Source organism: Pomacea canaliculata, linkage group LG14, assembly GCF_003073045.1.
Source record: "Pomacea canaliculata isolate SZHN2017 linkage group LG14, ASM307304v1, whole genome shotgun sequence".
In the NCBI taxonomy this organism is placed as follows: domain Eukaryota; kingdom Metazoa; phylum Mollusca; class Gastropoda; order Architaenioglossa; family Ampullariidae; genus Pomacea; species Pomacea canaliculata.
In genome coordinates, this window is record NC_037603.1 from 17,961,903 (window position 1) to 17,984,886 (window position 22,984).

At 42.1% G+C, this 22,984-nt stretch overlaps 2 protein-coding genes across 2 annotated transcripts in view; one reads left to right on the forward strand and one right to left on the reverse strand.

Moving 5' to 3' along the window:
• Nucleotides 1–807, reverse strand: part of LOC112555655 (collagen alpha-5(IV) chain-like) — a 29,749-nt gene extending 28,942 nt beyond the window's left edge. The window contains exon 1 of the mRNA XM_025224097.1: nt 301–807. Within this exon, the coding sequence (XP_025079882.1) occupies nt 301–381 (81 nt within the window). The 5' untranslated portion in view covers nt 382–807. The remainder of the gene's footprint in view (nt 1–300) is intronic.
• A 599-nt stretch (nt 808–1,406) lies between these two features.
• On the forward strand, nt 1,407–22,523 carry LOC112555659 (collagen alpha-2(IV) chain-like). The gene is made up of 10 exons (XM_025224104.1): nt 1,407–1,741; nt 1,954–2,011; nt 11,231–11,311; nt 11,635–11,769; nt 17,739–17,783; nt 19,801–19,863; nt 21,311–21,433; nt 21,570–21,605; nt 21,935–21,997; nt 22,454–22,523. Exons 1-10 carry the CDS (start codon nt 1,635–1,637, stop codon nt 22,508–22,510), a joined length of 768 nt encoding a protein of 255 aa, XP_025079889.1. The 5' UTR covers nt 1,407–1,634; the 3' UTR covers nt 22,511–22,523.
• The last annotated feature ends 461 nt before the right edge of the window (nt 22,524–22,984 follow it).

Genomic DNA, 22,984 nt, shown 5'->3' on the forward strand with positions numbered 1-22,984 from the left:
AAAGCCCTCCTGTTCTTTCACTTTACGTTCAATTTTAAATCCCATCAAACATATTAACAAAACAAAATAATTCTTATTATTATGTTTAAACAGCTCACTTCCTAAAAACATTTTCAGTATTTAAATAAAAAAACTCGTCAGTGCAAGTTAGTACCGCATGTAAAGTTTGAGAATAATATTACTATAAAGTTATACGATATATACATATTGTTATATTGTCATTCGCTGAGCATGTAACCGTTACAGACCATTTGGATACCCGTCTTTGAAACAGAAATTTTAAAAAATTACTTTACTCACCGCTGACGAGACAGAATCGACGAACACAGAGAGAGCAACAGCAAGTAGTGTTGCTAGCGATGTTACTTCTCTCGGCTTCATCGCCGAAGACTCGTGCAGCGCTTCCAGACGTCGACCAAAAATGCAATCCTACCTTCCTCGATCGATTATCGACTAAAAATAAAAAAGACTATTCTACACTACCAAAACTAAGTAGACCCAACCAGAAATGGCTGGACGGAGAAGCTGTCTTGGCCGTGGCAGCTTCTAGTAGTCCTTCATCTTTGGCATCGAGGTAGGCTGAAGAGGAGTAAAAGAAAACCAGCCCCACTGCAGACGACACACAAAGCCGGGACTATATTCTATGAGTTGTAAAGAGTTCTCACGGTGATGTCGTCTGCAGCAGAAAGGAGTCAATACATTCTTTCAGTGGTGCTGATTTGAAATAAACAGAATGCCTGTTCAGAGAGTCATTTCCTTGCCGACTGTCAGAGCACAATTACCGCGCTCTATTTGGCAGCGGAAATGGTTTTCCTCCAGAAGGGTTGTGAAGCGGTGCTGGAATTTGGGACGGTGGCTCTGCGGTAGCGAGTACATGTCAGTCTATGCAAATTAACCGCTGAGATTAACGGAGTCATCAAAAGTTGTCGATGTCAGTTTCAGAGAAATGCTTGCGCAGTAGAAAAGAGACCAACATGTATGTAAATATTTTACGGACTTACTAACTCTTAAATCATTAAAGATGTAGATAAAAGAAAGAAAAATGTGAATCCAAATAATACAACTGCCAGTTACTGCTCGTGTTTAAGAGAAACTTTTCACAGTGAGACTAGCTGTTCAAGCGAAACGGCAGCCAAAAAAAAATATTTGGATAGAATGTTTGGTTAGTGAGAATGCGGGAGTTAGGGAGAAGAACAAAGATTAATAACACAGAAAAAATGGAATTAGCTTAAAGTAAGAAAAATATTGTATTGCTTTATTTTTATCGAAGCTTTTGAGGATTTTCAGAATAGTACATGCTTTGATCACTCAGGTCACTGTGCTCCGCGGAGAAGAGGCAGGGTTGAGCAGTGTTTTGATTGGCTGCGACGAGGAAGCGGTTGTGGAGGCTCCGCCCTACTTCCCATTGTAATCCTACTCGCCTCGGCATTCCCTCTGGCACAGTCTTCCCGAAGTTTGGAGAGTTTCTGGGGAGACTGCCCAGCCGAAAACTGGATGACTAAAAGGTCCAGTTTAGCTCATTATTTTTTTGTTAGGTTAGGATACAGAGATTACTGCTGAGGGCTTCCTCGGCAGCCACAAACTTTTTAGTTAGACCAGTTTGCCGTTCGAAAACTACTCATCTCTGTTCCTTCATGACGGACTGTTTTTCGGGTGCCAGTCTCAGGGCTGGCCCCGGTTCTCTGTTCAAGTGTACCCATAGACACCCTTCGCCTGTGAGATTCAGAATCATGTCTACCGGGTAAGTTAATCTTTGTATCTTTTCTTTGCTCTTCAAGAACCTAATATTTCTATTGTATACTCTTTAGTTAGGCTAGTTTTTGTCCATTTCATTTTGCAGTCTAAGCACTCTCAATTTGTTGATGTAGCTAGCTGCCATGTTAGGTATGTAACAGGAGGTAAGACAACTGCAGATACATTTTTTTTCATATGTTTTTGTATTCTTGTTTTCAGATTTCTTCTCTCCCTTCTTCTCTTTATTCTGGCTTCACTTGTCCAAAGTTCTACAGCGGTATGTATGTTTTATTCTTGTGCATGGGATCAGTTCCTGCAGTCAAATGGGTCTTCATGCTCAGATACGACAGAAAAAAATCGTTTTGCTCCTCAAAAACTCGTGGAAGTGTAAAGTACAAATTGCGTTTTAGTCACATGTTACCCGATTGTATCAAGGTGCTAACTAAATCAATCTTTCAACAGTAATTACTGTAAGTGCAAGTTTTCTGACAAGTGGGGCACCTAAACTGGGTATTAGGACCAGGGTTTCGAAAAAGTTTGATATCCCTGGCAGGGCCTCACAATGTCCCCCATGTGCAACCGGCTGCTAGGGACCAGTCATTATTTTAGAGATTCCCACAAGCCCTCGGGCGTTTTCGTTTCCTGTGCCAAAACGGGGGCGGGAAATAGGCTGCGAACATTTTATCTTTTTAACTGCGATGTTCCAAGAAGAGCTCTACTTTCTTAGAGACAAATATGTTATAGTATATTAGAACAAGATAAGTAAATCAAAGTATTTCCGAAGATGTTTAAAACAAAAGGTCATGGGTTCTTCCACATTATCTTTTAATATGTGTAACTTAAAAAAAACAAAATGACAAATAATATGAGGAATATAGTATTTAACGACCATCATGAGGACACTCGTGAAATTACTTGAAATAAATCACAAAGAACGAAGCATGCGTGTTTGTATCAAAAAGAAATAATATTTGTAGATTTGAAATTATGAGAAAACTTTAATGAAATAAACCCGAGTTTCCTCCTTCCTGGAAAGTGCTATGCATGCCACTTTTTAATTGACTGACCCTGCTATCAGTCCTTCATTCCTGTCAGCGGAGTGATATCGAGGCTTTGGCGATACCGTTAGCCTTTCATTTCTCGCTGTTGCGCGTGAGCTGCGTCCACAGACGACTTTCATTCTGAAAATAAACATACGAAATTACAGATTTCCTGGAAGAGATACCTCTCTGGTGTAGGAAAACCCACCAGCTGGGAGCGTGGAAGGAAGGTACAGCTGGGTGGTGGTGGTGGAGGGGAGAAATAACTAACATTCCAGCCCTTCCTCTTTAACACGGGTCAGTTCACCAGACATCTCTGTTTCACCGCCTACCGGGTGAGATATCACCCACAGGCAGTGGCTCGTGTCCACCCTGCCCAGTCTTGGGAATAAAACTAACCGTTTGGACACCGGAAGGCTACAAGCTATTGCCTCTTAACACGCGTTTTTCCTAGCTTTTCCTTATTAATTTTTTCCCTTTAAAAGAAGAATGAAGTATAAGACTAGCAAATTTAAGCAGTTTTTTTTTTAATCATAATTTATTGATACTACTGCTATAAATTATTTAAACTAGCGCTTTACATACACTTTTCATACAATAAAACCCAGTTCCAGGCTGCCCTTTTCCATTACCTCTAGGTTTTTAAGAAAATAGGTCGATGGTTTGGGTAATTTCGCAAACTCTTTAATTAAAGTTCACAAAATGGATATTGCGAATGTTTCTCTCGTCAGGGAAGCTATAACAATGTTTAATGTCTAACACAGCGATGGAGCATGAGTGAAACGCATGACCTCATCTCCTGTGGCAGTCAACAAACAAAAAAAATTCTTCTTGGGAAATGTAACACGAAATTTTTATTGCCTGGCATGGTTTATCAGACATACTCTTTCTTTCTGTCTTGCTCTCGGTTTCTCCAGCGAGTGGGTGGGGGAATGAATGAGAACAAAATACCAACAAGTATCAATCACTCGCCCTTCCAGGAACATTCTGTTGTAAGATGTTTATTACAGTCTGGTTTGTGTGCAAGCATGCAGGAATTTCTCTAAACAATTTATCTTGCAAGCCAGGACTGTCTTCCTAGTTTGTGGATTTTGCCTGGTTTCAATCTCACGTGTAATAATCCTTCGATTTCTTACTAATAAACGGAATGGAAACCAAAGCCAAAGGTTAATTAAATATATATTCGATCTAGATTTGTCGCCAAGGGCTACAAGAATAACGGAAAATATAATTTAGAACAGAAAAAAAAAGATTTCAAAGTTGCAAGGTGAAGGAACTAAACTTAGTACATATTTCTGAAATGTCAACTGACACTACATCAGCATTTATGTTGAGTGAATGCACTGAATTGAGACCGCATCAATAATAATAATAGCAGCAACAACAGCAGCAACAGCAGCATACTGTATTGTGAAAGTCATTCACAGGTTGCATGTTTCATCGGAAGCATCAAAAGAAGGCTGAAGAGAATTTATTGTCAGCAGCTATGACAGAATTATTGTAATCTATGGATTTATATCTGTCTGGGTTTCCAGCTTGCCCGTATAAAGTTATGGGCATGCCTCGGGATTCTGTCTCTAGGAAGGAGGCTAGCTATCAGTGGAAAACTGCAGTTATCAACATTTCTGCTTTCTGCTGATCTGTGTGTGTGTGAGCGTGCGTGTGTCAATGGGAGAGAGAGAAGAGCGAACATGCCCGCGAGCTCCCTAGTTTCTTGGAATGGTTGCTTGTCGATGAACACGATAGCACAGAAAGAGAGAACTGAGCAGCGTGCCTCACTAAGGGTCTCACTTCTGCTCCACCCATCAGCAAGTTGTAAAAGTGTAAATCTACTCAGAGATAAGTAGATATCGCTGTCTACTGGAGCCCGAGTAGTGAGTAGTAATGGATGAACAACACATGCATGACTCATTCTGCAGCTGGAAAAAAAGGGAAGTCAGTGGGGCTGGTCGTAGGAACTCAACCACCACAAGGTGCCTTCACAGACACTTAGGTTTCGGCAACGACCTGGGACTTGGGTGAAAAAAAAAATACAATGCAAGAGCCAAAGGAAATTATGCGCTTATGGTTTATGTCGGGTGTTTGGGATGAAGAATGATGGAAGAGAAACAAATGAGAGGGCCTGGGATTTTGTTTCCTGGCAGTGACAGGCGTGCACAGATAGAGAGGAAACCTGTGTGTGGGTGCAGGCATGTGTGCAAACATGAAAGCAATCTTTTTGTGGAAGAGAAAGAGTTTAAAATGGCGTGGGTGGTTGCGGGGGTGGAAGGAGTGTTGCAAAACGTAATTTCAAACCGTCGAAGTGAGATGTGTCATACTGTAACAAATTTACCTCTTTTGAGAAGATTTGCTTCTTCTTTCTCGGATTTCGTTGAACACGCAATACATTCTGCAATATTAGTTCTCACATCATCCTCCTTTCACAGGATCCTCCATTCCTTGTGAATTTCTCCCAGACAGCCTGTCAGGTAAAACCTTATTGGTTAAGGCAGGTCTTGGAAAGATCTCTGAGATGCACGCAAAAAACAATATCTTTGATTGGTCCAGAAGATCACGTGATTGTGTGCAGACTGAAAAATGAAGCAGGGTGGATAGCGAGTATCATGACTGCTGCTTGAACTAGCGCTGATGAATAAACTCAGAATTTCCTATCAGTGACTTATTTCAAAAACAAAATCTTTCAACAGCAACCACGAAGAATTCAGCGTTCAGAACCTCAAAGTAGACAAGTTCAAAGTTCACAACAATTGTTTCGAAAGACTAGAAGGCATTTAGGAGTGGAACTGGAGGGATCATCCGAGGTCAGAGCCAATTAAAGGAGGTGAATCTTCCTCCGACGATGACCCCACGCCCGCCATCATATTCTCCGCCCCCTTGCAGTTTTACTCCAGTACTGTGTTCGAAGAGTTAGTAACCAATCTCTCCCGTTTACAATCGAGTCATGCCTTCTAAATAAAAAGCGAGGGGACTATCGAAACTGTCAAAGAAACAATATCAAATCTGATTCCCAGTCCGGGGAATGTTCCCCTCCATGAGTATGACGTGTACCAGTGTATAGACTATTTTTAGCAGTCTGGGGTGTCTGTAGCAGTAGCAGGTGTGAGACAAGACCGGGTACGCCTTCAGCAGTGGAGGCGAAAGCCGCTCCCCAGAGCTGTAGGAATTGCAAGCTTGCAGGATCTACCCCGGCGTGTCTTGTCTGGCTTTCCGCCATCTTTACCCGTTCCTTCCGCTTCCCGCTTAGTTAGCTGGGGGGTACCAGTGGCACCGCTGGCTGGCTGGCTGGCTTCTGTTGAGGAGGTGAGCACCTGTTTGCGCGGCTTGACCTCTTCCCCACCCTACTCTGCATACCGCCCACACCTGACCCTTACACCATGACGCATCGCGATACGAAAGACCGTTAATGTCGGATACACATACAGCTGTTATTAATATTAATATATTATTTTCTAACTGTGGGCTTCCTGCAAGTTTGTGCCAGTGGGGTTTACTTGCTTCGCAGCGTTAAATCTTGAACTGTTGCTAGAAAATAGTTGTCTCTCTTTCATGCAAAAACTATTCCACACGTAAACGAACGTAGAGACCGAGGTAGGACATCTTTGACCAGCGGACAACCGAAAGTTATTTTTTTTTATATATATGTTTTGATAACCCGTTTGTATACAAGCAATGTTATACGTTTATACATAGAACTAAAGAGAAGTAGTCTTCAATCAGAAGTACCAGTGTGTAGGTGTCCAGCCAGCCCGGTTCTAGGAACTGAAGGAACCCCCGCCCCATGCCCCGCTCGACCGACAGCGTGGGAAGGGAGAAAGGTCTGTAAAATGGGTAACTGCCGCAGAGGCGGGCGGCCAAACAGCCCAGCCGGCGCCCCCATCTGGGCTGCACCGCTGGTTGAGGGAAGGGAGGCTGACTCTCATCTTGCTGTGCCGTGCAGATTAGACCCTCGACGTTTTGCTGAAAGCACGCTCGGCGCATTTTTTTGCGTTTTGTTTTTCCTATTCCAGAAAAACAAGAAAAATGAATGTGTATGCAAGGGTGTCGAAAAGGATTTTCTTAATGTTGTTTTTCATGTCAGCCTAAACAAATCGTGCTTCGAGGAAACTGTTGACACAGTGTAAATGTAGCAACTAGCTATGTCTATTATTTGCGAATAAGCTGGTCTATAGCATAAGGTTGGCATAGCCAAGTACAAACAGGTAACTCCCCCCACCCATGAAAACCTCCAGTAACCGCTAGTCGACAACCCATGTAGCATTCCTGTGGAATGATACTGCCTTTCCCTGACCAGCGCAGATCCTGTTGGGAGGTTGTCTTCGCCTATTTGTGTGAAGACCGCATGTTTCCCAAGCTACTAGTGCACTCAGTGTCCTCTCTGTCTCGTTTCTGTCAGTAAAGGAAGGCCTCACAGCCCTGATCGCAGAGATATCAGTCACACACACACCGAGTAAGAGAGAAACAACTCCTACACTTACTGTCTCCTTGTTTTCCAGAGTTCATTGCGTTTATTGTTTTCCCAGGAACTCAGTTTCTTCTGGTGTTTCAGATGTGTTTGAATCCTTGCTTATGGAGGGGCGAGGAGTTGGGAGTTTCTTTTGTTTGTTTTGTTTCTTTGTTTTTGTGGGAGGTTGTTTTGTTTATTTTGTGGTTTTGTTTTGTCTTTTCTCTCTCTTTTTGCAGTCAAACATTATACAGTATCTGTCTATCCAAACATCCCTCACTCAGTCTGGAATATAGTTAAAAGATTGAGAGATTGACAAATCTCTCACGCTTTCTTTCTTGCTCTGAGTGTGTGATAATTTCGACTTTGTTGCGTGTTTAGTAGCATACTAGAGTTCTACAAGTTGTTAATAAGAGCCAGTAAATCAGTAACCTAAAAAACTGCAATCATCCCCTGGTTGTGGAGCTTGTAACATTGTATTTCTCACAGCTTGTTTCCGTATCTCCTGTAGGTGATAGCAGGGCTAGAGCACTTGCTTTCAAACCTGGATGTGGTTGGTTCAATACCCACGTAGAGTAAGCGAATGTCCTTTCATCATATTCCTTCTCAACCCAGCAGTCGGGTATAGGTACCTGACTTCATAGAGTGTTCGGGAAGTTAAGACAATGAGGGAGAGGGGAAAACAACTTGCCTGACAACAAGTGAGGTCTCACGCATTATTCTCCAATGACCGGATGGTTAGGGACGATACTTACCTGTATATATATAGCTTAAGAGACAACTGTGCGTGTTAGTTACCCCATATTTGTACCGCTTAAAGTAACAACACAAAAATAATACGATTTATTCTGATACGAAAGTGCATGAAGAAATGGGCTGATAAATGACCTGTAGCTATCTACAGGTGCAATGGCTATATAGGCACTTTTACGTATGAAATAAAAGAGAAAGAACACGCAATGCACCCTTGACTGACAGGTGTTGAAAGTTGTCGCCTTGTCGATTAGTAAATTACAGGTAGTCATGGCTTGAATGAACACCTGACGAAGATTGAATGGTTGGAATACAGTGATACCTCGGTTCTCGGACGCCTTGACTTTCGACCAAATCGGTATTCGACCAGGAAATTCGAGAAAATTTTGTCTTGGAATCGAACAAATATTTGGAACTCGAACATCCGAACGTTTTTGTTTGCGTCACACGTTTAGCGAACAATACCCTGAAATAGAGCAGTTAACATTTTAATGACAATTGTATGTCCACTTTCCGCAATTTCAGTTACCCTCTGTTTTTATTGAAGAGGACGCCATAAGTTTGGTACAGGTACTGTACCACTACCCCATCCCACCCACACACACACATAAGATTGCACTGACTTCCCCGTAATGCCAGTTCATCTGAAGTGCTCTGCTCAGTGCAGTTAGTATCATACCGAGCAACCTTATTATATCCTTATGGAAATTCTCCATCCACAATCACAGCATAATCTAAGTCACACCCATATACTGCACATTGCGATTTGTAAGATTGCTTTAGACTGCTCACTGAGCAAGAAAAAAAAGAACAAAGTAGGGTGGAAGGGAGATGTTTGGTGCAGGACGCATAACAATGCAAAGAGCATGGAACTGGGTGTAGGTGGGAGGAAGAAGGGAAGGACCATGCACCGGCTCCCTGTGACTGGATTATACCAAGCCAAACCTCGGCACTCTTTGATGCTCATAGGGTACGTCCCTTTAGGTATTTCCGGCTGAGTCAACGAGCCCGTGGTCAGACAACCCCTGCCAGCGCACTACCCTGGGAAGGGGACGCAAACCCGGAAACAGGTGGAGTAAACTCTCCTCACTGTAGCTACGGTAGTCTGCCCACGTTGTTACACGCGTGGGAGGAAGCTGAGGTTGAATGGACGCCAGTGTTCTGCTTGTGAAGGACTGACCTTTTGCTCTGACAGTGTGAACTATGTATAACTTCTAACGGACGCCCTGAAATTAAATTAAAATTAGTAAAACTGTTAGAAAACCTGAAATTAAATTTTAAAAGGGAAAAAATGCAAGAATGATAGTGGTTGAGCCTGTTGAGGAAGTTTTGATAGTCCTGCAATGCTGGAGGGGGAAAACCCATGCGTTTCGTTCACAAAGGGCCTTAAAAGAGATGGATGGATTGAGGGAAAGAGTATACCCGGCATCGGTTAGCCACACGCTCCAGTGCGGTAAGGCCACACCCCCTACCCACCTCTCCACTCCCCTACGTGTATACACACCGAGAGGATACACCGGTCCTCCCTCTTCCCCATCCCCTCCCCCCCCCCGACAGAAAGTTGCCGGGGTCTGAATGGCGAGGAGGAGAAGGGAAACAGTGGGGTCGGGGGTTGGGGGTGAACGGGATAGATGGTGGTGGGATACGGAAGGTGGGTTTAGTTTTCCGAGACAGGGAACGGTATCGCTTGAAGCCATCACTCATGGTTCCGAGACAATGCGGTTGATGTAACCGTTTGTTCTGGACCCTTTTCTCCCTCCCAAGCCCCATATACCCGTCGACTCTACACACACACTTAGTCGTGTCCCCTTATTCTCCGTTTCTATTGGTAGGCTAACCTTATGCAACATTCACGTTTTCGTTTGGTGTTCAGTTTGTGTGTGTGTTTGTTTTTGTTTTTCTTTGGGTGGAGGGGGTGTTTGTTTTGTATGAAGGGAGGGAAACCTTACTCTCGGATCTTGGAAAACAACAGGGCGTGAGGGTTAACCTGGAACATCCACATTGCAAAGTAAATGTGTTTCTATGTCTTGCGTTACTCTTTTACGATGCTTAATCCTTTTTCTCTTTTTCTTTCTCTTTCTCTCTGTAGCTTGCCGGCTCAGCACGAATTCTGTGCTAGCGAAGGCATTCTCAAATGCATTTTCTTTTTGAAGAGATTTTTTTTTATGTCCGGGTTATTTATCCTGCGAACTCTTTCAACTGTGGTTTTATTGTCAACCTTCGATCTGCTAGTTCTGAATAAAGTTTAAGTAGTAATTGACCTGGTGACCTCAGGGTTTAGTGAAATAAATAGTCAAACATTCCTTGCGCTCTTGCACTTGCTGCACTGTGGCAAGAGAAGGATGGGGAGAATAAGCCTCCGTGACTTTTTCGAGTCAAAGGGAGATAATGCAGTGATGTGCCTGGGTGACGTCCCGTCTACTACCTGTGGAACAAACTGCTTCGGGTTTGGGGATGAAAGGGACAGTAAAACAGACGCCGACTGGCATTTACAGAGGGCTGGAGGGTTCGCTCCCTTACCTCCCACCTATATTTCTCTTTTGCTCTCTCTCTCTCGCGATGCTCTCCCAAATTATGTTTTCATGGTTTCGCTTTGTAGTCGGCGTATGTCGTAATTGCTTGTGCGCAGTATTTTTTTTTTTTTCGTTTGTAGCGACTGGTAACATCTTAGAACGCAGAAAGTAAACATGCCCCGGAGTCAAGTATAACCAATGATTTTTCTACAGACGAAAGGAATAGTTCTGCCAGATTAGGGGAGGATCTGAGAAACGGTGAACGTTGGCCTAAGCCTTTACCAGAACGCGCGCGCGCACACACACACATCGCCACACTCGGCTTTATTTCAAAAATGTCTGGGAAGGAGGGAAGAAAAGAGATTTCAGTGTGGGGAAGTGGAGGGAAACAGTGCGAGACCTTACTTTACGACCATTATTTCAAATATTTGTCGTTGCAAGTGCTGAGCAGTGGGCCTCTTTGACTGCACCCAGTAGCCCGCAGTTTTTGTTTTGTTTTCGTGTGTTACGGTTCTTATTATTAAAGAAATTATTTAATATTAAAATATTAATATTTATTATTATAAAATTTCACATTATTTTTTGCTAATCTTCTCAATCATCCTCTGGGATGAATTTTGTTTAGACTTTGTAAATGATTAAAAGAGAAGTGTGTCAGTTTTGTTCTTTTGGGAAGTGTCTGTGTGTGCATGCGTGGGTGACTGCCGATAAAAATAGTATTTTAAAAAAATATTGTTGTCATGTTTCAGCAAGATGAATTAGTCCCTCCAAGATGCGGTGGCTGCACGGTCGTAGGAAACTGTAAATGTATAGGAGAGAAAGGATCGAGGGTAAGCTTCTCTTTATTCTTCTCTCTCATAAACGAGCGCAAACACACATTACTTCCCTTTCCTCTCTCACACGCAAACATATACATTATCTCCCCTTTCATTTCTTATCAGCTCTTTTATTGGTCTCATTTTCATTTGAAAAGAAAAAATTCTCTGTATGATGTTCACATTATTATTAGTCTAATGGACTTATCGAGTTCTCTCCCTTCATAATCTGGTCCTGACATCACAACTGTAAAAGTCAGACCTGAAAAAAAAAAAAAAACCAACACGTTGATTTGGTTCAACGCATAGTTTGAAAAAAATGTGTATTTATGTGGCAGGGTCCCCCAGGTCTCATTGGACCAGAAGGCCCACAAGGCAATCAAGGATTTCAGGGCCCAGAGGGCCTGCCGGGTCCTAAGGGCACCAAAGGTGAACCCGGTCTTCCTGGCCCACTTGGCGAAAAAGGCAACAGGGTGAGCTGTTTGCTTATTTTATTATTAATCATTTATTGTACTCATTTTAAGAGTACGAGATTAAGTTTAGACATTTGCATGCCTCTGTGTCTAAGCCTGAGTATTTATCTGTAGCTTGTCTGTCTTCTCTAGCCCCTTCCCACATGCCCACATTCTCAGCATCATAACAAGCATATTTGTCTGGGAATTTCTAAAAACTAACGGACACACACCCACGCTGGGAAGACTGTTTTTGCATCTGTGTTTGTGTTTTCCGCATTGGACAAGTGTCAGAGTGGATCCTTATCAAGGTTCTTGCAATGGATGACTTGCTAGAGAACGTGAGTTTTCGTTTTCGCTGCTCCTGACCTGGAATTTCCTAGTCCCAGATTGCACTTATTCACCCCTTCCACAGCCCACACTTGTGGAAACGTTTAGCCAGTCCTACCCCACCCCTTCCTTGCTGCATTCTCTTGCGCTTCGGAGAAAAACGAGCGGTGTGAGAGGGCCTTCCAAAGCGGATACTAGACGTACGAAGTCTGAAAATGACCGTGTGAGTCTGTTTCTATTTTTATCTGGCTTCCCAAGGGACTTTTCCTAAAGAGTTAAAGAGAAGTATTCTCTATAGACTCGCATACTAAAGAAAATAGGAGAAAGTCGAAAACAGACTCTTATGAGGAGAAGCCAAGCACCAGCAAGAGGTTTACACAAGAGGAAATGGGCAATCGACAGAAGGATAGAGGAAGGAAGTAGGAAATTGTCAGACGTTTGTAGAAAGGATATGCAGGTGTAAAAGAGACATAGCATTTGTTGAAAAGAAGAGAATGGTAAATGGTTCTTAAAGAGTCGACATACAATTTTTTTAAAGGAGGGGACAACGAGCGAGAGAATGTTGAACTCTCAGGGATCTCTCCCTCTCAAAAAAAACGCTAATCTGTATCGCGTGAGAAGAGAACCCTAGAACTTGCAAAGAAACAAAGGATAGTTCAGAAATAAAAACATATGACTGCTTACATAGTATTATTTTGTTATGTGCAGTTATTTGCTACACGATAAAGCCGTTCGTAAATAAATGTACAATTCTGACATTATCAGCAGCTGCAACACAACAGGGTGTCGGTTTTCAAACATTAACTCCCTTTGTACCTCAATCCCGCTGTTTCGAAAGAAACAAAACACAAAGAAGAGAACAGAATTTTCAGAACAAAGAAAAGAAAGAAAGGCGGCGCGTTGAAGGGACGTGGGTGAGGGGGAGGAGTGAACAGCATTCACCATGTTCACCGTATCATTTCTCCGCCTTGGTGGACGCATTCCACCAGGATGCAATCTAGGCGACAGCTGCTGTGAAACGGCCCCCACACCAAGTCCATGCTTGCATTCACATGTTCTTGACGACGAGGGAGGGGTGGGAAACTGTTAAAAGTGCAGACAGAGGTGGGGTAAGAGTGGAAAGAAACAGGAAGTGGGGGGGGGGCGGGGTGACCTGGGGGAGGGGTTGACGAAAGAAGTGAACAGATGCAGTTCTGCGTTTGAGTGTCGGTATGACAAAGTTATCCTCCCACCCCCTTCCCGAGAGGGAGGCACACGTCAGATAGCATCAATTTGTTTTAAAGTATTCGTAAACAACACGGCAAGGGCTGGATGTGGCTTCGAAAGGAATGTTCGTCTGGGATATTTCAATACCCAGAGCTCGCGCACACGCCACATACATTCCCTTTTCCCCCGTAATTGGTTGAAGCAGTCCTGGGCCGGGTATACACAGTTACTCTACCTAGATGCTATTGCATTTAGCAGTCAGATAAAATAATTATCAAATATTAGCAGGTTAGCTGATTCCCAGGTAGCAATATCCAGCTAGTGTGTCTCCATCCCCGAGCTGTAAGCTGAACTCTAGTGGGGCTGTCCGTGGGCAGAAATCCACAATCAAATCAACAATGGCAAAAAAAAAAACCAATAAAAATGCAGAAGTTGTGTAGCAGACGCCGCTTATAATAAATAAAAATAAACATGTCATTAAATGAATGAAGTGAATGAATGGCCTAACAGACGACTACCAACGTAGAAGGCGGAGCGATGGATGTGTGTGTGTGTAAACATTTGTGTATGAAGCCATCTTAATCCAGATTCCAGATGCTCAGTAGAAGCAGGACACGCCCTCGCATGTCGAGGTTCAATGAGATCGAATCCTTCTAATTCGGCACGCATTACAGAAGAGTGGATGAAACAGACCCACTGCTTTTATGTCCCAGGATGTGATTGGTAGATTAAGTTTTGTACGCCATAGGAAAAAAGCTGAGGGATGCTACACAGTTGATTCAGGGGGCTAGGGTGGTCGAAAGGCACCTTAGATGGATATTGCATTTAAAACAAGTCCCTCAAGAGTCCCACGAAGAAATAAAGGTCCCGGGTGGTATTACAAACATGCCACACGACATGTGGTCAAAACTGTCAAGTCAGCAAGTCTACCAATTTTTATAACAACAGTGTATCCTCTACAAACGGTTCTCATCTGTATAGCACATAAAGAAGAAGCTGTTGTGGTGCCGATGTACGTTTCTTGCTGGATAAGGGAAGGGGGGTCGAATCACGTGGCTTTAACCCATGATGAAAGACCCACTTACCTACTTCCTTCCATCTAGGTCCCGCAGCTTGCAGTTTCAGCTGCCAGTGAGATGTGTAAGTAGGAAACGAGGTTATTGGGTGAATACGATAAAAGACAGAACCGATGTAGCGCGAGCAAAGGCAGGGCAAGCCATATTTCCTAACAGTTTGGTCTACGGGTATCGTCGCACGTCTGGGAAATGGCAACACAATGTGCAGGTTGTAACTCTCTCGGAAGGGGGAAAAATCCAGCAAGCGACACAACCAAGGCAAACCTTTTTTTTTTTAAAAAAAAAGAGTGAGAGAGCGAGGGAGAGAGCGAGGGAGAGAGGCGTTTTCCTTTCTGTTCCTCGCTAGATGTCTGAGTTGCAAATTCGATGGAATTTTAACTGCTTCCTTTTCCTTCTTCATTCCAAACACTACGACGTGAACAAGTCAGTTATGTGTAATACGGTGACACGTTTACCCAGACAGAATAATTAATGACCGCCCTAACTGTCTGCCGCACTGGCCTGTCGACGCATTAAGGATGTATGTGTGACTATCAACATGTCCCTCGTCGAAAGGTGATGTGAGAGAACAGTTCGATGTAAAATATTAGTCAAGAATAATGAACTACGCCGCGTATGAAACACTTGCTCCAGTCATCTGCAAAACTTGTTTTGGGAGTTGTTTTTTTCCTTCTTTTTTTTTTTTTCCATTGCCGATCCATGCCGGTTGCAGGTGCAGGCTTGGAACTCCACTAAGCACATGCGGAGGTGCACACACATCGGAATGATCGGAGACCTTTCCGAAAGGTCAAATGCACATGTCTCAGCTCCGCTTTTCTTTCCTATTGTCGATTGCTAGACTAGAGTAAATGTTTTAAGTTGTTTTTCCGAAACCGCTCAGACTAAAAGAATCGGAAGGAAGGCGCTTGGACAATTACCACTTTGTGATTATTTGGATCACATACATACATCAATGCATACATACTTCAAATACACGCGATACAAAGAAAATACACACCAATGAATGGTCATGTTACTGAAAGCTTTTGAAAGACAAAAACTCATTAGTGAGGTTTGGAGTGTATAATAGAAACATATCCCGATCCTGACTGGCAGAAAACTTTTTTCCTCTTTTATTTTATTGGGAGTGTGTGGATACATCCCACCAGCCACCCCAATCAAATAATCAGGTAATGCGCCTCACAGATGGGCACACCGTGAAAATGCTTCATGAACCCTGTTACACAGTATCGCCTGGTGTTCTGATATTAAAGTTGTTCGCTTGTTGTGTCAGACCAAACACGCCGGTGCATGCAGGGTAAACGCGGTCCGTAACTCACGTGCTGAACGCTGCACATGGTTCTCATTATCTCAGGGTCCACTCAGTGCAGACGTCTGGTATTCGATGGTGGCTGGACTTTTTCCCGCCTGCCTTCAGTTTGAGATGAGATTTTTAAAAATCCACACATAAAAAAACCCAGCAAGCCAAGTCGAAGAACAAATGTCATGACACATCTCGATCTCGTCGGTCCCTGACTTCACAATGCCAACGTTGTGCTTAGAGTTGCCTGCTCTTGCAGATGGTTTGTTATCCTCTGCCGCAGTGACCTCTGCTCCCTCCAGTATACTGACCTTTGCCCTCGACGTGGCTCGGAAGATGCCAGATAAGACGAAAGCGGCTCCCCCTTGTCAGCATCGCGCTGCTCTAGCAGCACTCGCTCGCTCTCGGAGGTATGGCAATAATAACTCGGGTCCCTGGCAGCTGTCATTGCCTTCTCGTGCGAAGGGGACTTGGACTGCTGTCACAATAACTGTCTCTATCCAATATTTGTATAATTATAGAATGCATTCTATAGGTATAGAATTGTATGATGAGCCAAATTGGATAACAACTTCGCAGATAATGTAAACGAAATAGTGGGTTTATCGCATTTTTCTATATCTCTAATTATAAAATGAATTTTCTAGTTTCAGAATGCGTTCTAGAAATATAAAATGAGTTTCATAGCTATAGAAGGCATTCTATGATCTATAAAATGAACTGTAAAGTTAGAGAACTTTGTAAAAAAAAATCCTTCTATTTTGGACCCCATACCCGGCAGTTCTCGAACGACATGCTTGTAAGTGAAATTAAAGGTGTATGGAGTGCAATTTTTGAGTAAACTTCGCTTCATGGTACTACAGGTGTGTTTTGCACATAAAGACTAGATTAATAACCAAATAAAGCTCAGCGCAAAATGTTGTTTCTGGCGAATAACCTCCTTCAGTTTCCAAGATGCATGCCTACAAACATTGCAAGAGGTCAAAATCGTGACGTCACGTTTGTACACAGATCCGCCTAAATAACTTGTGGTCCTACCTCGCCCACTGGATGAGGGTTTGACAGATTAGTGTATACATGTACTGTAATCTTGATCTCTTCTTGTGCATGATGATGTTTGCAGGCACCTAAACTTGGGTTAAAAGTATCTTGCACTGAGCTTTACCCACTCACCTCTAATCTTCAATTAAAATTTCGAAGGGTTTGGAAAGAAGCCAAGTCAGATGAAGAAAAGATTAAGTCGTCGAGCCACTTCCAGCCTCGCATACAACGATAAATAAGAAATGAAAAAGTTTTATGAAAAAAAAAAACGCGACAAATTTTTTTGAATAAAAAAACTTTTCACGGAAATGGCATAAAAAAACAACTTCGTAAACACGCTAGCTTGGGAAAAGTTTTTTTTTTTTAATTTAAAATGTTTTGTACAAGAGCTTAGACAGCCAGAGAGCGCAATACACGGGAATTCCAGTGGAGTCGCTGAAATCGTGTATGGGTGTGTGTTAGTCTCGTCATTTCTCGTACTTCGGCTGGGGAGAGTTGGGAAGCTCGGGTCTCTAGCAGTCAGCACCACCTATTTTGCGGCGAATGCACACATTTCTGTCTTCTTTCCTTTTCTGAGTGTGTTACACGTTCTATGTAAATTGTTTTACTTTAAACTTCATGTGTTCTGTTTTTTACTGTAAACTTTGTTTTGTTGATTATTTGGGGCTTACTTTGTTTCCTTGTTTGGTTTCTTTAAATTTATGTGTCCATGAGTTTTTTTGTACAAAAGTGTTTGCTTTTTTGGATTAAGCTGATATAAATAATTAACAGTGTATAAACTATTATTCATTTATTCTTCAGAGACTTTTATGAAGACCTAAGTATTACTTTCCCTCTCACTAGTCAGAAATAGTGTTCAGCATCTCCATTTATCAGATTCAGATAAGGTCGTAGACCCCTGAGTCACTTGTGAGACCATTAAGACATCAAAAAATTTATCCAAAACCTGAAATGCAAATAACCTGAAATCTAAAATAACCATTCAGTTATCTTTAGACGACCCCATGAACTCAATGTCTTCTTGTTTTTATCCACAGGGGAAGATGGGCGTACCCGGATTTCCTGGCATAAACGGCATTCCTGTAAGTATTATACCTGCATTCACGGGTACAGCTGCTCGCTTATGTCAAGATCGTGGAATTGATTTTGTGTGTGTGTGTTTCCCGTGATGCTGAGAGGCTAAATAGTGTGCTTGACCCGCCGACCTGTAGCTGAGTCCAGTCGTCACGAAATTATCCGTGACAGCAGCGATGGACAAGTGACATGGAAGATATTCGTTTTTGCAATTAGCCAATCAGCACTGACGCCCCACACCTGGTGTTGATTTTCCCCTAAGATTGTTTGTCCCACCCCCGCTTTCTCTGGCATTCCTTTGTTATCTCCTCCGTCCACTCAAGCCACATCCGTTTGTGTCTTTGAGTTCTCCTCCCTACACTCCCGCTGCTTAGGGTCAGTCTTGTACACAGGCCTCCAGGCAGGGAAATCAGACTCCTCGAATTTTCATGGCTGATCCTCTTCCTACAGCAACAGGGCGTGGAAGGTTCTACCATCGCCATTGCTGCAGTTGTTTATGTTTGTATTACTGTTGTTGCTATGGCTATTATTCATACCAACAAGGGGCGCGCGATTCATTCCGGGATTAAAGGGTTAAAGACCAATGAAAGACCTTGTTTGCCTGACCCTGGACGGTGGCCTGTTTTCAGGAGAGGGTTGTCTCCTCCTTCCAGCATCGGTTGTACCCTGGCACTGCTGATAAAAAAAAAAAAAAGCGTCCAAGAAAGAGAACTCGCGTATGCGCAGTAGCTGCCCTTCTTCCCCATAGTCGCCTTCCCTGAAGCAGAATGTTTGACAGAGCTTTTTGGACACAAGGCTCGGCTATCAAATGTGCTTCAAGAACGCTAATAAATAACCCGGGCAGGGAGACAACTGACAGGAAAACATTTCTGATAAGAGATAAGCCTGGTTGTTGTTAGTTTCTGTTAGTTGTGGTGCATATAGATTCCACAGAGCAATCCTGCAACTTTAGAGATGTGTGGAAACTTCTCGATCTGAGGGGTTAGCCAAGTGTTAAGGTCGGAGAGGTCAGACGAGTTGTTCATATGAAGAACTTGTGACTAAAGTTCTTTTTTTTCCTTCCCTTTTCTCCTAAAATGGAAATTATTGTCTTACCGTTGCTGCCTCCCTTATTGGGAACGCCAAGCAAAACTAATACTCACGAATTTTTTTCGATATTAATGTTGTCAAGATGACTGATACTTAGAAATAAATGCAGACGACAATGAGCTAGAATGGAATACCATCACAAACACGATTGCTACTGGGGTTCAGCCACGCTATACACATCCTATACATATCCATGCTATAATCCTTTATTCCTTCCGTCGGTTTTTTTTATTGCGAGTCTCATCACTTTTTCACCCTTACGTTCCATGATCCTCTCCACAGCAAATATAATCAGTCTGGTCGCCCTTTAGGATTTGGGTACTTCCTGTGATTATACATCCCCAGAAAGTCCTCACTCATCTTTGCTATTTCTGGGTATGTGCTGGGATGAATTTGGCTACCGTGCCAATCTGCACGAGCGCCCGCCACCGACGTTCATTCATTCCAAGTCCCTTCCACTTGATCAGCTTCGCTGGCTGGCTGTGTTTATGGTGCTGGCAGTTGTCCCAATGTTGTTATACACTGTATTCACTGTTTTTATTATCGTGCAGTACTGGTAAGTTTCCTCCCTTTGGATTATTGTTATTCATATACTTAGTATACTTGATACTGAGCAAGACACTAGATGTGGGTGGGACCCAGGTCGAGGCCAAGTGTCCGGTCGTGGTAGCTGGATCTTAACCGTCTTCTAGCACCCTTCACCATGTGGACAAATAAAATTACGGCGTATATGTTGTTGTGGTTGTTGGTTAATGTTGGTCAGCATGCTATCACTTTCAGGCAAAACAGATTGGGGATGGGGATGTTGGAGGGTGACCTGACACACGAGAAAGTATACTGATGAAGTCGAATGTTGAGGCTTATTTATTGTATGGTTTCTTAACTTGTATGTACATAGAGCGCTACCGTAATGTTCATCGTGTATGTTTTCCATAGGGTATCCCTGGTCAGCGAGGCCCAAGAGGCCCACCCGGCTTGGACGGATGCAACGGAACACAAGTAAGTAAAAATGCCACAGACCCTACCCGAAAACAGACGCACGCATGCATAAGCTAAAATAAGTTAAATTCGTTAGTTAATTTGGCACGCAAGTCTTAGACACACATTTCCGGAGTTATCGTTTGATTAATTTGCAATCTCTAAGCGTATAACAAATATACATTAAATGATGGCCTAGCTGTCACATCCTGTTACTGTAGTAATAAACATCATCTTCCAAATCATGCTTTTTTTTTTTTTTTTCAAAAGAGAAAATGTTGCCGCTAGCAACGCTTTTAAAAACGAAAATGCTGTGTCAGCATATTTAAAGCAGGCCGCTCCCGAATACTTGCTGTGTCTGAGAGAAAGGAATTTCCTGAAAGCGAGGCAGAAGGCGAATCAAGGTGCGCCGTGTGCGCTCACCAGACCAAGGGAGAGCACCCATGTGAAGGATCTCGTAGCCAGCTGTAGATTACCGCCGCTCCTCTCTAGAGCATGGGAATGATGTTTCGAGCGCAGTTTAGTTTAATGATCATCAAAAGTGGTATCTTCTAACGCAGTTTTAAACAAAAAAATTTAATATAATAATTGTGAGAGTCGGATAAATTCTACAAACTTCAAATAAGCAACATTTATTTATAGAGCTCGCAATTTTCTTTTAGTTTTAGCTTAGTTTATTCCTTGTTACTCCTCGATAAGGATAGGGAAGCAGCAACACCTTGCCAGCGGACCAGGAATTTTTTTTATGCCACACTAACAGTCAGGAATCTATTGAGATGACTTCTGGATAAAAATATCAGTTAAGCCTGCAAAGCCCATAGCGTTTGAAATGAATTTTTTTTAATTTGTGTATGTGTGCTCGCTGGGTATGCGCACACAACCATATCTGCGTGTCAATTTTTTTCAGTGTATTCACAGTCTTTTTTTCTCAGCTAAGTTTTGTAGACTTTTTTCATCTTTTAAATCTGATCTTTTGCATTATATTTTTCAATCAGTATCTGTAGTGATTTTTTAAATTAGTCCACAAAGAAAAATCTGTTTCCATTTGCTAAACTATATATAGGTGCCTCCTGTAAGGTCATATAAGGGGGAAAAAATTCACTCCTAAAAACTATTCAAAATATGACATAGAATACGCGTCATTGAAATAAGTGAATATAGTTTGATGTACAAAGATGTCTTTAGTGAAGGGGGAGATGTAGCAGTTTGGCAAAGTTTATATGAATTATGAGAACATAATTATATATCATACATCATCTTACACAAATGCATCTACACAAACACCAAACACACATACATTTACATACATTTACATTTAATATTAATCAGTGGTCAGGAGCCACTATACTATCCCATTTCTTTACATACCTTTGGAGTTTATAATGGCAATGACCATGATGAACTTAGTTAATGTCATCATCATTACTACTACTCAGACTTATTTGATTGGATTCTTCCCCCATCCTAGGGAGATCCTGGTCTATCTGGTCTGCCTGGCCTGCCTGGTTTAGATGGTGGTCCAGGTATTCCTGGTCTAAAAGGTCAAAAAGGTGAACCTGCTGAAGGAGGTCCTAGGATCAAGGGTCAAAAGGTCAGAATATTTTCATGTATGTGTTTAAATGTTTTTCTGTTTTCTTGTTTCCCCTGCCCTGTTTTGTATTTTGGGGTGGTTTTGTTTTTGCTTGCCTTCACAAAAATATTCATTTTTTTTCTTGCCTGTCATTCAGGGTGAATCTGGCCCACCTGGGTTTCCTGGACAACCTGTAAGTAAAACAATGAAGTGAATAAATTTATTGCTATATCTGCTTCACAATTGATTAATATTACAAATCAGTGTGCAGTAAATAATGACTGATAGAATATAGATTTCAAGAGGCTTAGCTTTATTGTTATTAGTTGGATTGTGTTAGTTTTGAAGTATTCTGTTTTTTATTGTTTGGTTTTTCCCTAATTGTTTATATTTTAGCAACACAAAAAGCAAGGCTAGATGGTAAATATTCTAGAAAAATGGTGGAAACATTACCACTAATATATAGATCTCTAGAAATTAACAAATTGGGAGAGAAAAAGTTTTTTTTCTTCAAATTATAAGGGCTTTCCGGGACAAGATGGGCCCATTGGACCTAAAGGTGATGCTGGTCTACCTGGAATTCCGGTAAGTAAAATTTTCAGTAAGTCATGAATATTGCACAGCTTGCTTCAAGTGAGATTTTTATTTTTTATTTGGGAGATGGGTGGTGGGGGACCTGCATGTGTGTGTGTATGTGAGAAAGAGTGTGTGTGTGTGTGAGGATTTAAATGCAGACTTGTATGAGAAAGAAATAGAATAAATTTTAATGCACATGAATGTTTTGGTTTCTTAATTCCCCATGATGCTCTAATGAGGAGACACTGTTAACAGAAAATTACCTCTAAAATTTAGTGTCAAATAAAACATTAATGTTGGTTTTTGTTTTAATTTTAATGTAATCATTTCTTTCCATGCTTGCAGCAAATACACTTTACTTCCAGGTTAAGGCTACAGAATGTTTTTAAAATAACATGAGAAAAGTCATATTCCTAACATCTTGGCTTCTGAAGATTTTACCTCATACAAAAATTTTTAATTTAGGGCTTGCCAGGAGAACCAGGTATGAAGGGTGAAAAGGAGCAATGGGCATTAAACTGATTGGTCCTCAAGGTGAAAAAGGAGAGCCAGGACCCCAAGGCCCTCCTGGTGTACCCGCAGTAGCAGGGTCTGAAGCTCAAACTCTTCAAGTTGGTCCACCAGGCCCACCGGGAATGAGCGGCGACCCAGGAATGAAGGTAAGATTCTTTACTTCTTTAAGAGTTTTTAGTGTGGCCCATTCTTTCATTCCTTTCTACTCACTGAAGAAGACAGTTTTGAATATTATCATTTTTTATTAAGTACATTTCCAATATAGGCTTGGCGAATTTGATTTAATAATAACAAATATTGTTATTTATAAAGCACAGTATCTAGGCCAGTAAACAAGCTCATTGCACTGAATAGGATCCATGAAATATTCCTTTAAAAATGCCTTTACTAAAGATAGTATTGTGTTACAAAAAAAGGTAGAGTTAAAATCAGGCTTCTCTTAATAATAGCATTGATTGTTTTTGCCACTGCTGATTTATTGTT